The following is a 16,121-nucleotide window of genomic DNA, read 5'->3' as shown; positions in this document are numbered from 1 at the left end:
ACTGAACTCCATTTACTGATGCTGCTCTGTATATGTATGTGGGCTTGTGGGTTTGTGTGAGCTGTGAAATAAATTTGGAAGCAATTTTTGATGTTTTGTTTGGGATTCAGATTTTTTTTCATTTTGTTTGTGTTTGTTGTTCGCTTTTGCAGATGTCAACAGCACTTGGGAGTGATGCAGATGCAGATGTGAAATCACAGCCCTTTGCGCAATTTGCACAAACAACGCATGCGGCAAATAGCAATCGAAATCGAAATTCAACTGCAAATAGAAATTGTGGCGGTCACAGCAAAAAATACCCATAAAGTAACAAAAGTAACAACAAAAACAACAGCAACAACTAAGCCGAATCGAGTGACAGCTGTTGCAAATAACAAACGTCAGCTGCAAGCCGCAACAACAACGGCCACAACGGCAACAACAACAGCAGCAGCAGCAACAGCAACAGCAGCAGCATAACCAGCATCGAAAACAACAACAACAATCACAAAATGAAGAGCCATTTAGGGCCGCTCTTTGTCATTTTGATAATAGTCGCCAAATGCGCCAATGGCAATCCACAGAATCAGCATCATGGTAAGTAGGCATAGTCGTGCATCCAATTGCCATTTTCCCCTCTATCTGCCCACACCCCACACCCCCCGCAACCAATCAAATTCTAATTCAATCTAATGCCACGTGCCGGCCATAGAGTCAAACTCGCAGCTGGATCCCGATCCGGAGTTTATTGGCTTCATCAACAATGTCACGTATCCGGCTGGTCGTGAGGCCGTTTTGGCCTGCTCCGTGCGCAATCTGGGCAAGAACAAAGTAGGTCAATCGTTGACTCAGCTCGAACTTGCAACCCATAACACAATTAAACACTCTTCATGATCTTTCCACTAGGTCGGTTGGCTGCGGGCATCCGATCAAACGGTACTCGCTCTACAAGGACGCGTCGTAACGCACAACGCCAGGATCAGTGTTATGCACCAGGACGTGCACACGTGAGTACAAAGCAAGCACAAACGATTCCGCATTTAGTATCGCATCAGATTCTATAACTTATTTAGTATATAAATTGCACCTTTTTAAATATAAATTGCACTTTGGGTGTTGATTCACTCAAGAAATGTTGATGAAATGAACAAATCGGTCTCACATTATCTCGATCTAGGAGTTGTTAAGAACTAGATTAATCTAAAAAGTGATTAACAAAATGTTGTTATAAGATTGGAGTTGAAGAGCTAGAATTACCATCTGAGTCAGATCAATAATTGCAAATACTTCTACCAGCCTTAGGATACTTACCGGTCTATTGACAGGATACTGTAGACTAAGAAGTCGCCTAACAAAAATGGGTATATATAGTAGAGGAGGAATCCTCAATGCACATCCTATCAGAATGTGTCGCCTTAACTAGAAGAAGACTCAGCATCCTAGGGGCGCATGTTTTGAATTGCAAAGACATAGAAGACCTCAACCCAACAAAGATCCTCACGGTTGTAAGGGATTTCGGGTTAATGGAAGAGCTATAGGCTCAGAAGGGAGCACAATAGATCAAATAGGTCGCGGTGCAGCTTCCCCTCCAATAATAATAATATACGACTCCCTCCAAGTAGGTTTTAATACTTGATCTTTATTAATAAATTTACAAAATCTATATTAATCTTGTAGATATAAAAGTAGACTTACTTTAAACATTTTCGGTTGAGAGCCTTATTGTTAAGACTATAATAAAAACCATTTCTACACAAAACCATTTATATTATATTAAGAGCATTATTGTGAATTCAATTCCGATATTTCGTTATATATTTATGTATATCAGCTGGAAACTGAAGATCAGCAAGCTGCGTGAAAGCGATCGGGGCTGCTACATGTGCCAGATAAACACGAGCCCGATGAAGAAGCAAGTGGGCTGCATCGATGTGCAAGGTGGAAAATCAACTTTGACAATTGAGTGATGGCGATTGAGGTATATATTGGTATCTTGCAGTGCCGCCGGACATCATCAACGAGGACTCGTCCGCAGATCTGGCCGTGCAGGAGGGCGAGGATGCGACGCTGACGTGCAAGGCAACCGGCAACCCCCAGCCACGTGTCATCTGGCGACGCGAGGATGGCGAAATGATTCTCATACGCAAACCGGGCAGTCGGGAGCTCATGAAAGGTGAGTGTAACTGGGAAGGACCCTTTAAGTTGCTGAGTTGAGAGCACAATTCGAAATCTGTTTTACAGTGGAAACGTATAATGGCTCCTCGTTGCGGCTGCTGCGTTTGGAGCGTCGCCAGATGGGCGCCTATCTGTGCATTGCCTCCAATGATGTGCCGCCGGCAGTCAGCAAGCGTGTCTCGCTCAGCGTGCAATGTAAGTCTGTCTGCCTGCCTCTCTTTCTCCCTTTGCCATTTTATCTACAACATTTCTTGTGATTTTACAGTTGCGCCCATGGTGCGTGCACCCAGCCAGCTGCTTGGCACACCGCTTGGCTCCGATGTGCAACTGGAATGCCAGGTGGAGGCATCACCCTCACCGGTCTCCTACTGGCTGAAGGGAGCGCGCACCTCGAATGGCTATTCCACATCCAGTCTCGACTCGCTCTCGCCTGGACCCGAAATGCTTCTCGATGGGTGAGAGCATTCCTTAAAGCGACTTGTTTCCCATGTTTACAGACATACCATTTCCCATTTCCCATTTCCCATTTCGTGTTTACACTTTCACAGGCCCAAATATGGTATAACGGAGAAGCGCGATGGCTATCGCGGCGTCATGTTGCTTGTGGTGCGTTCCTTTTCTGCCTCCGATGTGGGCACCTATCACTGTGTCAGCACAAACTCGCTGGGGCGTGCCGAGGGCACCTTGCGGCTATACGGTGCGTATGCGTAATCTGGCTAAACAAAAGCTCCCATGTGGCATGCAGCATGTCTGACCCATGACATATGCTTTGCTTTGTTTCGTTTTCTATACAGAAATCAAGCTACATCCAGGCGCCTCGTCCATAAACGATGAACATCTCAATTTCGTTGGCGGTAAGTTTCCAAAACACAATTGTTATTGCCCACCCAATGTTCAGGGACAAAGCATTGACTCTGAATTTTTGTTGTGTGTATTTTATTTTATTTTTTTTGTGTTTTTTGGTTGCAGGTCTGGAGGAGGCGGCGCGTAATGTGGCCGCTAGCGGGGCTGTCACGTGGCTGCTGATGCTGCCACAGCTGATGATGCTGCTGCTGCCGCCGCTGCTGCTGCCTCGGCCATCGAGCGCGTGATATCAAAACTGAGCGTGAGCCGGCAATCAAGTATTCCTACAGGTGTTACCCAAGCCCTTGAGCCGACCGCAAATTGTTTCGCTTACGCTCCCGAACCCGCTCCCGCTCAAGCTCAAGCTCAGGCTGTAGCTGATGCTGATGCTGAAACGTTCCCTGCCAGCGCATCTCTTCTAGTTTGATTATGTTTACGCTTCTCTTTTTTTTTGTGTTTTTGTTCTCATCTTTGTTTTCATAATGTGGTATCGGTAAACGCAACATATTGCCAAAAGCGCTGTGGGCATCATATCTCTACATACCCCCCCAGATATATCCCTCTCCCCTCCTACAGAACATGCCCACCGCGCGCATATATCATTTACATACGTATCATATACCCATACCACCCACAGACACCACAAAAAAAAAGAAGGAGAAAAATAAAATATGGACAAAAATATCAAAATGGAAAATGGAAAATAGCGATAAGAATGTGGCGCTAAAATAACCAACACAAAAACGATCCCAAATTCCCCTAAAAATATGTCACATAATGTTACATTGCGTATAATTAAACACGAATACTATAAAATAGTGCATAAATAAAATTAACGAAAAATTATTGAATAAATTATCGCAAAACTAATTGCACATTTTTCACTCAAACCATTTTCAATCGATGCACAGCCCCTATGAATATAGGCTAAAAAAGGCAATTTAATTAAATAAATGGCCAAACCAATCGAAGACAGAAGGACAGATGCCATGCGAGATTCTGTCGTCGTATGCATGCTTAATGCTCATATTGTACAGGATCTGGGCGGAGCCAGTGCTTGGCCGTTCGCCCAGTTTCAGGACCGGGAAGGTGGGGAATCCGCCAACTTTCACATCGGAGCAACAAGCGACTTGAGAGGGCTGCTGTTGCGCCAAGTGGGAATTAAGCTGTCAACTTATGTAGAGCACAATGCTGGCAAAGCGATTATTCCCATTGTAAGCCATAAGGACACTCTGCCAAAATGGAGGATTTACATGTATAATTATAAGACTTTAACATGCAATCAAGAGAGTGTGCTCAAAACTGGTCGACTAGACAATCATCTAAAAACAGCATTCAGCTATATATCAAATCTATATAAAATCAATCTTGATTCAAAGCCAAGCATAAATTGTTTGATTCGAATTGTTTATTCTCGAATGAACAACCTTGACCAAGTATTTCTCATGTTTTCATTCTACTCTTTCAGAATTCACGATTTAAGATTGCTGATCTTGATTTGAGATTTTTAATCTTTACATTTTTCATTATAGATGTTTTATAGCCTAGAAGCATAGAATATAATTTGGTGTAAAAGTAAACCAATAAATATATCTTATGTATAAATTTAAGCTATAATCTTCCTTCCAGCACAACTGTCGTCGGATTTTAAAGTTCTCTTGCCTTTGACTGGGCACCAATGCCATAGTGCAACACCGATAAGTTTGTGGCTGCATCTTGCTACTCGCTTTGGGAGAACTCAATCAATCAAAAAGTATTGCTTTTATTCGTACTTATAACTAACCCCTGCCAGCCTAAATTCGGGCTACATCTCTACGCGATTGGGAGTCCCTTCATATTGCAGCAGGGCCACCCTTAACCACTTAATGGTCAGCTCATCCTTTCCATTCCTGTGCAGATGCCGCAATGCAATGTAAGATCGGAGTGGGGACTGCATAGTCATGGCACTTGTATTGCTCGTGGGTTAACAGACCTTCCGCCATGTCCCGCTCAACTAGATCATTGATATTATCAGTTCCACAGAATGGTTTCAGGAACTGCGTTTATTACCAATCCAACTATTTTTAAGCTCTACATTTAATTCCTGCGCTATCCCCTTCAACTTATAAGCGGTTTGCTTTCATGTTGCACTCAAAAGTTGTCACATAAAGCCGCTAATCATTGTTCAAATCATTCTCGGCCTGAAGGACCCGTGTTTTGTGCTGAGTCGATTTGGCAACATGGCTTTCAGTGACTACCACTTCGAGAAATGGAAGCAGCAAGTAGAAAATCAACAATCGGAAATTTTGTCAAAATGCCAACTAAAACTGAAGTTTAATTTCTGCATCCAATGTTGCAATGAAATATTTGTATCCAATTGATTGGTTGCAGCAAGAGAATAGAAGGATGATATTGCATTTAATCAAGTAATATTTATTATTACGAGTTTTCAAAAGAAATTATAAGGCTCTCAACTTGTATAATATACTTGTTGAATATAATTATACGTTTTGGTAACAAAATCTTAATGAAATGTATATAATTGATCAATAATTTGCCAGAGTACATTAGATATCCATATTGCAATGCAACATTTTAAGTTTAAGGGGTAAGTTGGCGAGGAAACTCTTTCTGCATGTGGTATAAGAGAATGTTTAGTTTTATTGTTGCCGATTAGAATATAAACACATTATCTAATCGGACCTGCTTCCTTCTGCCTGTCACATAGCACTTTAAGCATACAAACTTCTTGTCAACTAAAATGAACTTTGACAAAGACATTAGTGAAAATCGGGCAAATTATTGGTGTGGACCGATCACTATTAATGTGCAGCTGCAGACACTGAAAGCCTTAACATTGAATATGTTTGACAGTTTTGCAAACACTGGAAACTCATGCTCAAGTGCAACTCACTGCTTGCCCCCTCTCCATCTGTCTCCCTCTCTCTAGCTCTCTCTCTCTCTCTCTCTCTCTCTGTATCTGTATCTGCCTTTGGAGCTGGGGTCGACGAGTCAAGTTAGTCAAGTGCTTGTCAAAGTTATTCAACATTTTGCCCGACATTTTGGGAAGAACAACATCGAAAGTGACGTGGAGTGTGTGTTGCACAGGCTGGTTGCAGGCAATACTCTGACTCAAATGTGCTTTCAGCTGAAATCACACTCTTTAAACAGCCAAAAGTAGTGCAGTTATCGCGTACATTTTAAATAATAGAATAATATTCTCAAACCAAACATTTCTGAATATTATAAAGAGATTTATTTATTTGACGGAGAAAACATGAAAGTTGATTTTTAGATGTTTTGTCAAAAGAAACTGATAAATGTTTGAAGAAATCTTTTATCTCGAGATAATGGCAATTACTCTCAATTCCAATTTGAGAAATTGAATTTCGAATATAATCAAAATTTCGTAGCAGGCTACGATAAAAATGAGACAATATTTTAATATTCGATATTCGATATTCGATAGGCGTTTCTCTGTCAGAATAAATTGACTTTGCAATTTGACGAGCGAAATATTAAATAACAAAAAAAAATTGAATTGAAAAAAGTTGAATCGTAGCCAAAAGCTTTACCTGCAAGCAGATGGACATTGATTATATTGAGGAGGAATACCTTCAGCCGGTGAATGGCATTGTTCAGCCGCCGGTTGTGCCGCCGCCCGGTAAACTGGGACGACGAACCAATGTGCTGGACTGCTTTAAGTCGGTGTTGGGCCATTTGCTGAATGGTAGTTGGTCATTCCACTTCCGGTATCCGGTGGATGCAGTCGCCCTCTGCATACCAGACTACCACGATCTGATCAGGCATCCGATGGACCTGAACACGATACGGCAGCGATTGCACAACAATTACTATTGGGATGGCAACGAGGCGCTGCTCGACTTTGAGCTGATCTTCGACAACTGCATGCTCTACAATCCGAAGGGGTCGCCAGTCCAATTGGCCGGCAAGGAGCTGAAGGGGGTGTTCTACGATCACCTGACTAAGATCGACATGTGCAACGAAATCGAGATAAAGAAACGCAAAAAGAAGTCGAAGCATCTCGATCAGAACCAGCCCAAAAAGTCAACGCAGTATTTTGAGCCACAAGTGCAATGCGAAATCCCAATAAACTGTGAATCCGAACACGAAGTTCTAGTCGAAGTTAAATATGAGCCCGTCATCGAACCCGAAGTCAAACCCCAAGTGGCATTCGAAGTTGAAGTCGAAGCGGAAGCCGAAGCCGAAATCGAGGATGAGTCGATGTCGATACTGGACATGGAGCCCGATAAATTGGAGGTTAGTTCGCGAGTTTTGCTCGACTGGCAGAACTATTTGATCGAGAAGCATCACAGCGAGCGTCTGCTAAAATCGCTGACCAAACGGAAACTCTTTCACCTCAACTGGGTGTTCAACAGTTGCGATTTGTGGCGTCGCTTTGCCAGGAATCCCAACTATGATCATGATCGCGTGGAGCAACTGGATTGGGCGATCCTAAAAGATCGACTCGATCGTGATCAGTTCAATAGTTTCGATGATTTCGTTGAGACGATTCGAGTAATGCTGCAGAATGCTTTGACTTGTTTTCCGATTGTAAAAACCGTCGTTGACTCGGTGTTTGGCCTCAACGAATTTATTGAGTCGCGCTTGGATGAATATCGAAAATCCATAACAGTCATCAAGAAGCGAGTTCGACGCTTGGTTCCCGAAAAGATTTATAATTACAATAACGCTTCATCACACTAAAGTTTGTAGATTGCAACAAAAAATCACAAGCAAATATATCTTTTGAAATTTGAAATATATAACCGCCTTAGCCGCTTACATAAAATTACGCCAGGTGTCGCCTTAGTTAACATTACTGCACTTGGTTAACATTACCATTTTGAGTTTTGTTCAATTGGAATTGCCAGCTAGCGGGACGTTTATATTATGTAAAATGCAGAAATTATAGTCAGAATATTCAAGCAAAAGTGATGCACGCCCAAGACAATTATGATTTCATTATTGCCTCTTTGAAACTCGATAGTATTTAACAGTTAAATGCTTAATAGCGATCTATCGATATTGTGGCAATGTCGCAGGGACGCATTGTTTGTATCGATAAGCGATAATACCTGGTAACTGCGAGCATCCTGAAGCTGCTCGAGAAATTCGTGAAAAATCGGTTAAAATGTCGCAAATAATTGATAATTTATTGTGAAAAGTGTTAATAAGTGCTTCCTGCAGTGTATTGAAATCAAAGTTGCATTGGAAATTGCTTAGAAATGTGAAATAAAATGATGCAAACCTGATTTGTGAAGAGGCAGGCTTTTTTCATCGTCGTAAAATACATACAGACATTCACACACACACACGCATATGTATAAATAACGCGCGGGCGCGAGAGAGAAAGAGAGCGTGAGCTAGTGTCGAATGTGTGCTTGTATGCGTAAGTGTTCGTTGCGCTGTTTTTGTGTGTTTCTTTCGGCAACAGAGCGAGAGAGCAAGCGCGCCAAGCAGGCGAATGCGAGAGCAAAGCAAAAACCAACAAATAAGTGAACGAAAATAAAAACGAAAAATACCGAAAATCGAACACAAGTCGAGTGTGTTGAATGTTGTTGTGCATGGCAAATTATGATTTTAATATTGTCAACCAACTGAATTGGATACATAAAGATTGGGAGCACAAAAGGTAATTACAAATATCATATGAAATACAGTTAGGCGTCGTCGGCACATTTATTTTTTTTTGTTTGGCAGATGAGTCAGTCGCTCGCCTTATTTTTTCTTCTTTTTTGTTGTTGTATTTAGTCACATTTAACATGCATTTCGACACTTGAAAACTAACAATTCATTTGCATACATACGAATAAACATTTATAGATAGTTTTTTTCTTTGTATTTCGTGCATTGATTAATTTAGGAGAACAGCAGTGCAAATTATACAGTTACTTGTATCTAAATATAGTTTTGTCTACGTCGTTTCGTTATTTACTACACACTCACACACATACAAGCTGGCGTGCAATATTAAATACTATAGAAAGCAAGTTGGAAAACAAAATCAACGGTAGTTAGTTTGAAAGAGGTGTGGGGAGTGCGAGCGAGATAGCGAGACAATTGAGAATGAGCATCAATAAATAATATTCAATGTGTTGTTGAGAGTGAGTGAGTATTAATTGTTTCTGTTATTTTAAATCACATTTTTCTCTCTCCCACTATTTGCTGTCTCTCGCACACTCACACACACACACACACACACACAGTAATGCGGCCAAGTGTTTATGTATTTATAACTAAAATTGCGTTGCTTTTTCCAACTTTTAATAAATTATGTGCACATACAAACACAGACACACAAATGAAAAGCTGGCAAGCAGCTAAATCGATTGGTCCGAGACTTTTTCCATTATTGTTATTGTTGCTCTCTCTTAGTTTTGTTTTGTATTTTGTTGGCTGTTTTTGTTGTTGTTTTATTCGTGGCCGGCTGCTGCCGCTGCTGCGATGATAATTTTGATGAACACTTACGAAATATGTTTACGTATGTATTTGCATATGCTTTGGGCGTGTGTGCATATGTGTTTGTGTGTACGTGTGTGCCTCTCTCTCATCATCTTTGCTCTAACATATTTTTCGATCAAAAAGGCAAATTGCGAATCGTAAAATTTGTGTGAGCGTGAGAAACTACGCGCAAATATACGAAAAATAGCATTAAAGCGCAAAATGACTAATTGCCCATTGTGAATGTATTTGCATTTGTATATGTGTGCCTGTGTATATATGTTTATATGTATGCTAATGCCTGAAATATTGAACGTCGCAAATTTGTACTTATTTATTTTTGTCGGTGTGATTTGTGGCGTTTTTCACATTTTCACGCACTGTTGAGCAGGCTTCATTTCGCCGACAACTTGTCGCGCAACCCTCGCAGCAAATGTGCCAATTTATTTGGATTGCCATTTGCCAATTTCTAGGCAAAATATTAGTGTTCATTTGTAATATCATTTTTGGTGCAGCATTTTACGCTGCGTGCAGCAGCAGCAGCTGCCACTTGAAAGAACCCACCACCACCACACACACACGCATATGTATAAATAGTATATATTTACCTATGCCACCGCTAACAAAAGCAAACAAAACAACAACAGTAGCAGAACAACAACAGCAACAGCTAACATAGCCTGCTGATGCTATTGTTGTTGTTGCTGCTTTCGTATTCGTAGCAATTGAGCATCAAACTGCGTTTCACGCTCAGCTTTTAATGCTCATTCATGCACACATATACACATATGCTTCGCTCCCACATATTGGCGCGCACATTTTCTTTCACCTTTGCTGCGTGTTTTGATTTGAACGTCTTTTGGGTATCTCATTCACCTTCGCCACCGCACACACACATGCAGAGAGTGAGAGAGAGAGAGATACACGCACACCCACGCAAATGTGCGCTCTCCTACTCAATGCTTAGTTGGCCCCCACCTTTGCATCGTTCGTTTGGCCTCGGCTCACATTTTAGCTCTCTCGCTAGCTCTCTCTCTCTCTCTCTGCATGGCATACCGTTCTCAATTTTATCTGTAGACGACGACGGGGGACACATTTGTTGCTTGTTGTCTTTGGCTGCTGCTGCTGCTTAAATCAACTTCTTCAGCTGCTTCGCTTGGCGGCCTGTTTGGCTTTCTCTTGTTGTTCGGCTCCATTGCGCTCTTATTTACACTGGTGTTTGGTCTCATTTTGGTTGGTCTTTTTACTCTTGCCTTGTCTTGGCCTGCACAAACATACATATATAATTTGGGTATTTTTGCATAATTTAATGCAAATTTACATACCAAATGTGTGTATGAATGTGTGCGCAGTTTTTTTGTCGCGCTCATTTTGCAAGTGTGTGTGTGTGAATGGCGTGCTTATGTGTAGACGTCTATTTAGTAGCTCGACATGTATTCGTGTCGTTGTTGTTATTGTGATTGTCGTGCTCACGTTTTTAATCGTTCGTCGGTTGATTCGGGTTTCAATCGAAATCTTGCTGGCATCTCGTCGTCGTCGTTTCTGCCGGTGTTGTTGTTGTTACCTACCTGTCTGTCTGTCTGTCTGGTCTGCTCCCTCCTCAGTTGCTGTTGCTGTCGCTGTCGCTGCTTGACTTTAATCTGCTCAATTACTCGCAATTTGCAAGTTGTGTACGGCTCTTCATGTATGTCTGTCTCTGTCTCTGTATCTGCTGCTGCTTACCTGTCTGTCTGAGCTTGTGTGCGTGTGTGTGTGCGTGTGTGGTTGTCACTGTTTGCTGTACATGTTTCGTTTCGTTTCGTTTTGCTTCTCATTCGCCTTATTCATGTTTTTCTACGTTTTGCGCTTGTTTTGATTTCTTAATCTTTTTACCATAATTGATGGCAATTAAATTAAAGGTGTGTGTGAGGCCTCGCGCCCTTGTTGTTGTTGTCGCTGTCGTTTGTGCTTCGGCTGCTTCGTGCAATTCGCGTCGTTCACTCGACTTGATTCGTCTCGATTCGTTCATACGAATTGCTGCCCTGCTCTGCTTTGCTCCTCGAACGTCAGCGAGTTTTGTGGAGATTGTTGTATATTTGTTGTTTGTTGTCGGCCACCTCCACCTCCAGCCCCGCCCCCACCGTTAGCAGAATCACCTTCTCGTCTCCACCTTGCGCCACGCATCTCGCGTGACTTTTATTTATTTGTAGCATTCAAAATATTCCCATCAATTGCTCTTTTAATACACACCGTCTCGTATACAGTGCTCTCTTGCTAATAAGAACTGTGAAGAACTTCAAGTTGAACTCCATATGTTGACAGCATATTTTCGATATTTAAACATTTACATTTGTATGTATTGCCTCAAATTTAAATTAGTTTAGTAGAAAAATACGACTTACAAATTTTTTTTTTTACCATTATTTTTTTATTGACAAGTTTAAATCACTGTGCCACTGTGTGACACCAAAGCGTTTTCTATTTGCATAAATCGAAATGACACTTTCAGAACTCCCAACAAAAATGTTGTTTGATTTGTTAGTCTCACCTTGAAATTTTTAATATTCACCTCATTGCCCTTGAAAACAACGTATAAGCTAATCACACAATAATGTCTTTGCCTTTTTAGCCTTTTTAAAGTAATAGTTTGAGAGTCAAAAACTTCTTAATTTTGGAACAGGGTATCTCAAAGTCTGTAACTTTTAATTGCAATGTTTCTGCCGTGTTTCGACATTTTAAGTGAGATTTTATTGATTAGTTCATATGTGAGATACATATGTATGTATATATGTAACTGTGTGTGTGTGTACATTTACTTAATTGATGTCAACGCTGCGCTGTTATTAATTCTAGTCTGCCAGGTTTATGTGTCACTGTGTTTTTCAATTTGCAATTTAAAGCGTAGTTTGTTGTGAGAGTATTAAATTGTTGACAATTGTTTTGAGCTTGAGCGAATTAACCTTTAGTTTGTTATGTCATCTGTCATTTTGTATTTTGTATTTGCTTATCGCATTTGAATGTGTGTGCATCATGATTGCAATTTTCATCACATAGGATTACGTATTAGTATTTAATTATCATAGATCTCTTGTTTCTTGATCACACTAATTAACATGCATTTATCATAATATAACCTCTCGTCTCCGCCCTTTTACCCCCCATATCGAAAAACAACGATCCCTTGACGACAACAATCCCTCGTAATACTAGCCACTATACTATCGAGTTAAAATTACAGCATGGGAATCATAAATGTGTTAAATAAATAATTATAATTATATTATAATATAATTATATAAAATAATAATAAACAATTGCGCTTATTAAAACATGTATTTAATAAATTTGATCATCATTAAATGGAAAATTACACTTTTTCGATAAGACATACTAATCCAATTAGGACAAGTTCCATTAAGATAGCTTCAAATACGAAGATTGTGATTTAAAAAATGTTCTATCAAAATTAATTTTTTATAAAGTCGTCATGTAAATATCAATGTGCAGTCTGCAATTAGTGTAATCACTGCACGCATGTACAATTATACAATATGTATGTATTTGTATATATGATACATGTATTTGAGTGTTATTCAATAGAGCTGAACTTAAATGCTTACATCATGCCAGCTTGCTTGCTTGTGGCGCAAAGATAAAAGTAATAGTCAGCTACAAATGAAATTCCAATCTCAGCAACAGATTATATATGTATGTGCATTTGTATATACACAAATATATATGTATGTACACGATAGGTGGAAAACTAAATTATTGACTGGTCACACATAAACAAACGGCGGACAAAGCAAAACTGCACTTTAGAGTACAGTTGACAAGATTGACTAGCTGCATAACAAACTAAAAACAACAACTGACTGACTAACTGCCTGGCTAACTAACCAGCTCTTACCAGGCTAGCTGGTCAGTTAGTGGTGTAACTGTTGTGGGGTAATTGCCGCTGTTGCTGCTGCTTTTGCTACCGGGTCGCTTTGAGTCGAATCGACTCGAGCTGTTGTGTTTTGTGTTGTATTGTGTCGTGTGTCTCTAGGCAAATAAAAACACCGTTTGCACACAGAAAAACAATCAACTATGCACGAACTGACGAATGGACAAACTGAGCTGAGTCATGCATGCAGCTAAAGCTTAAGCCGAGTCAATTGCAGTAGCTAGTTAAAACAACCAAAAACAAATAGGCGACCACTTGTTGACCAAATGCCCGACTGGAATATATCCTGTAGAATGTTTCTTCCTTGTTAGCTATCACTTGTTATCATACATACAGCGTAAAGAAAATGAAACAAATAAGTTGATGAATTACAACTGAAATTTCCAAGTTCAAAGTGGCCAAATTTGCTCAAGTTGAAGCACCTAAATATGATGTGCACCGCTCTTTTGTGAAAAAACTTCTGAACATTCGCTCTTATAGCCTTTAAAATTAATAAGCCAATTCGATTTAGCTCATCATAAATATCATTCATTGGTACCCAAATTTGCACAACTTTAGCTGCTCTTTGCACTAATTTTTGAATGGGTACAAAGTATAATAACATACCACGGCAAGTCTTCAGTCAAACGGAGGGAGTAGTAGTAGTAGAGGGGAGGGGGCGTGTGAGGTGCACACGCAAGCAAACGTTTTTCACCTCATTCTCATTCCCAACTCCCATTCCCCAATTCTCCAGTTCCCCTTTTCCCATCACAGAAGCATTAAGTAGTTCACAAACATGGTTAACCGTCACATGCAGCTCCTGCAGCACATAAAATACATTCACCTGTCTGCACACATACACACACACATACATGTGTACAAACATGCACTCATCGCACTCACACACACACACAGTCACTTACAAAGTCATTGCACACCCACACACACAGTAAAAAAAAATATCGCATCTTGTTTGCCAACTGCGACGAAGCGAACTAATAAATTTCTACTTTGTTTTCCCCCCTTTTCAATAATTCTTCCAGATTCAAGAAAACGCGCTAAGACAAAAATTCACTCACACACGCACAAATATAAGGCGTATAAAGCCGAATGCGCAAAAAGTGTGTTAGTATAAGTGCGGTGTTTGTGAGTGTGGTGGTTTGTAATGATGACGATGTAGCTGATCATCACAGCGATAATAATCATGATAACGATGATAATGATTATGATGTAGTTGGTGAGATGATGATGATGAATCAGCCACAGCCAAATTGCTACCATCGTTGAGCAACGTTTCGCGAACATACACACATTACACACACACACACACACATATACAGAGAGAGTACAGCAATGTGGAAAATTGTAAATACAACGAGCAAAAACTCAAAACGCAGAAAAACTAAACGCGCAAAAAGAAGAATTTTGAAACTCTCGTCACCATAAGACATAAGACGACGAAAATCTCATAAAGCAAAGAAAAACTGTCGTAAAAAGGCAGTCATAAAGGAAAACCCACCACTTAAAACAGAGGGTAGTGGGCTACAACAATAACAACAACAACAAAATCCATAGTAAGAATTTCAGCACAAAAAAATTAAACAACAACAACAGCAGCAGCAACGTTAGCAACAACAACAATGAATGACAAGAAAATCCTGCGAAGTAGAAAAAGTTCAAGTCTAAAGTAGAAAAACCACTTAAAACGTCGATGAAACGTTGACGTTGGCGATTAGCAAAGCGAGAGAGAGAGAGAGGGAGGGAGGAAGAGGGAAAGATAGAGCGAGTATGGCTACCGAGAGCGGGTGTGGGGAGGTAGGGCGCGACAGGAGTCTGCAAGCGACGGACGATTGCGAGCGCGTGCTAAGAAGGAGCGTTGAGGCGCTGAAGTTGTTTTATTTTTGCCTCTTGCGACGATTTTTTGGTTTTTTTTAAACTATACGTATATTTAGTGGTAACACTGCGTGCGGAAAAAAGGTGGTGTGTGTGCCGTGCCGGTGGTCACGCAAGACGTGGCAGCAATCGTCGTCGTCGTTGTCGTCTGCAGGAGCCGAACCAATAATAACAGCCGAGACAAAGGCAGCTGCAATTGCACCTTTAGTGTGTGTAGTGTTTAGTGTAGCGCACAGCGGCAGGAGCGCCAGAGAGAGAGAGAGCGGCAAATCGTTTGTATGTGTGTGTGTGTGAGTGCCGAGAGAATGAGAGAGCGAGTGCGAGTGCAAGCGCGAGCGCCAGAGAGAGCGCAAGAAAAAAAGAAGAAGAAAAAAACAACGAAGCTAACGAATGCGGCTGACGCGCGTTGCGACGTCACCTTCGGCCATTCGGCTTTAGTAGTTGTAATTTGCAAAGCAAGGAGCGAGGAACGCGCGCGAAAACGAGCTAAACAACAAAAAACAAAAAAAAAGTAATAAAGGAACGAACTAACAAAACGAGTCGCGAAGCGTTGAGTGCCGAGAGTGTGTGGGGTGTAAAGGAGCAGGGGGGGGACTGGAGTGTGGAGTGGAATTGGTAACCACAGCAACAACTACAGCCAAAGGGGCTTTGTATTGGTTGTGTAAGTGTGTGTGTGTGTGTGCGCGCGCTTAAGGGGGAAATTGACGCATTCCAAACGTGGTTCGGTTTACAGACATTGTTGTTATTACCACTGCCACTGCTGTTGCTGCTGCTGCTTTTGTTGCTAATACCGGTCTTTTGGGCTCACGTGAATGTTTTTGGCTTTTTGTTTTTTTTTTTTCTAGCAGCAAGGAAAGTTTGTAGCAGCAAAAAAAAAAATCAC

General features: G+C 40.9%; 2 protein-coding genes and 2 long non-coding RNA genes across 5 annotated transcripts in view; all 4 read left to right on the top strand.

Moving 5' to 3' along the window:
- LOC122322527 overlaps window positions 1-425 on the top strand; it is a 41,339-nt gene extending 40,914 nt beyond the window's left edge. Inside the window, exon 3 of the long non-coding RNA XR_006246676.1 lies at window positions 153-425. This is a non-coding gene — a long non-coding RNA (uncharacterized LOC122322527). The remainder of the gene's footprint in view (window positions 1-152) is intronic.
- Window positions 426-442: 17 nt separating this feature from the next.
- LOC6567261 (lachesin) lies at window positions 443-3,831 on the top strand. Its single transcript, XM_001994240.3, has 10 exons — window positions 443-576; window positions 692-810; window positions 886-986; window positions 1,811-1,917; window positions 1,979-2,152; window positions 2,221-2,349; window positions 2,420-2,609; window positions 2,703-2,851; window positions 2,949-3,008; window positions 3,124-3,831. The coding sequence occupies exons 1-10, from the start codon at window positions 492-494 to the stop codon at window positions 3,243-3,245; spliced, it is 1,236 nt and encodes a 411-aa protein (XP_001994276.1). The 5' UTR covers window positions 443-491; the 3' UTR covers window positions 3,246-3,831.
- A 2,696-nt stretch (window positions 3,832-6,527) lies between these two features.
- LOC6570392 (bromodomain-containing protein bet-1) lies at window positions 6,528-7,750 on the top strand. Its single transcript, XM_001996605.2, has one exon. It carries the CDS (start codon window positions 6,562-6,564, stop codon window positions 7,702-7,704), a length of 1,143 nt encoding a protein of 380 aa, XP_001996641.1. The 5' UTR covers window positions 6,528-6,561; the 3' UTR covers window positions 7,705-7,750.
- Window positions 7,751-8,051: 301 nt separating this feature from the next.
- Window positions 8,052-16,117, top strand: LOC116806082. 2 transcript variants are annotated; one of them, XR_004365521.2, is made up of 3 exons: window positions 8,052-8,632; window positions 14,389-14,919; window positions 16,087-16,117. It is a non-coding gene; the product is annotated as an uncharacterized LOC116806082 (long non-coding RNA). The 2 variants fall into 2 exon arrangements; XR_004365520.2 differs by having other exon boundaries at window positions 8,056-8,632; window positions 16,084-16,117.
- Window positions 16,118-16,121: the final 4 nt, after the last annotated feature.

Source organism: Drosophila grimshawi, unplaced genomic scaffold (genome assembly GCF_018153295.1).
Source record: "Drosophila grimshawi isolate 15287-2541.00 unplaced genomic scaffold, ASM1815329v1 contig_311, whole genome shotgun sequence".
Classification (NCBI taxonomy): domain Eukaryota; kingdom Metazoa; phylum Arthropoda; class Insecta; order Diptera; family Drosophilidae; genus Drosophila; species Drosophila grimshawi.
Note: the sequence above shows the minus strand (reverse complement) of the source record. Positions and strands in the feature narration are given on the sequence as shown.

Coding starts and splice junctions, on each gene's coding strand:
- LOC6567261 (XM_001994240.3), top strand. CDS start 492: ATGAAGAGCCATTTAGGGCCGCTCTTTGTCATTTTGATAATAGTCGCC. Junction 577..691: donor TCCACAGAATCAGCATCATG/GTAAGTAGGCAT, acceptor TGCCGGCCATAG/AGTCAAACTCGCAGCTGGAT. Junction 1,918..1,978: donor GGGCTGCATCGATGTGCAAG/GTGGAAAATCAA, acceptor GGTATCTTGCAG/TGCCGCCGGACATCATCAAC.
- LOC6570392 (XM_001996605.2), top strand. CDS start 6,562: ATGGACATTGATTATATTGAGGAGGAATACCTTCAGCCGGTGAATGGC.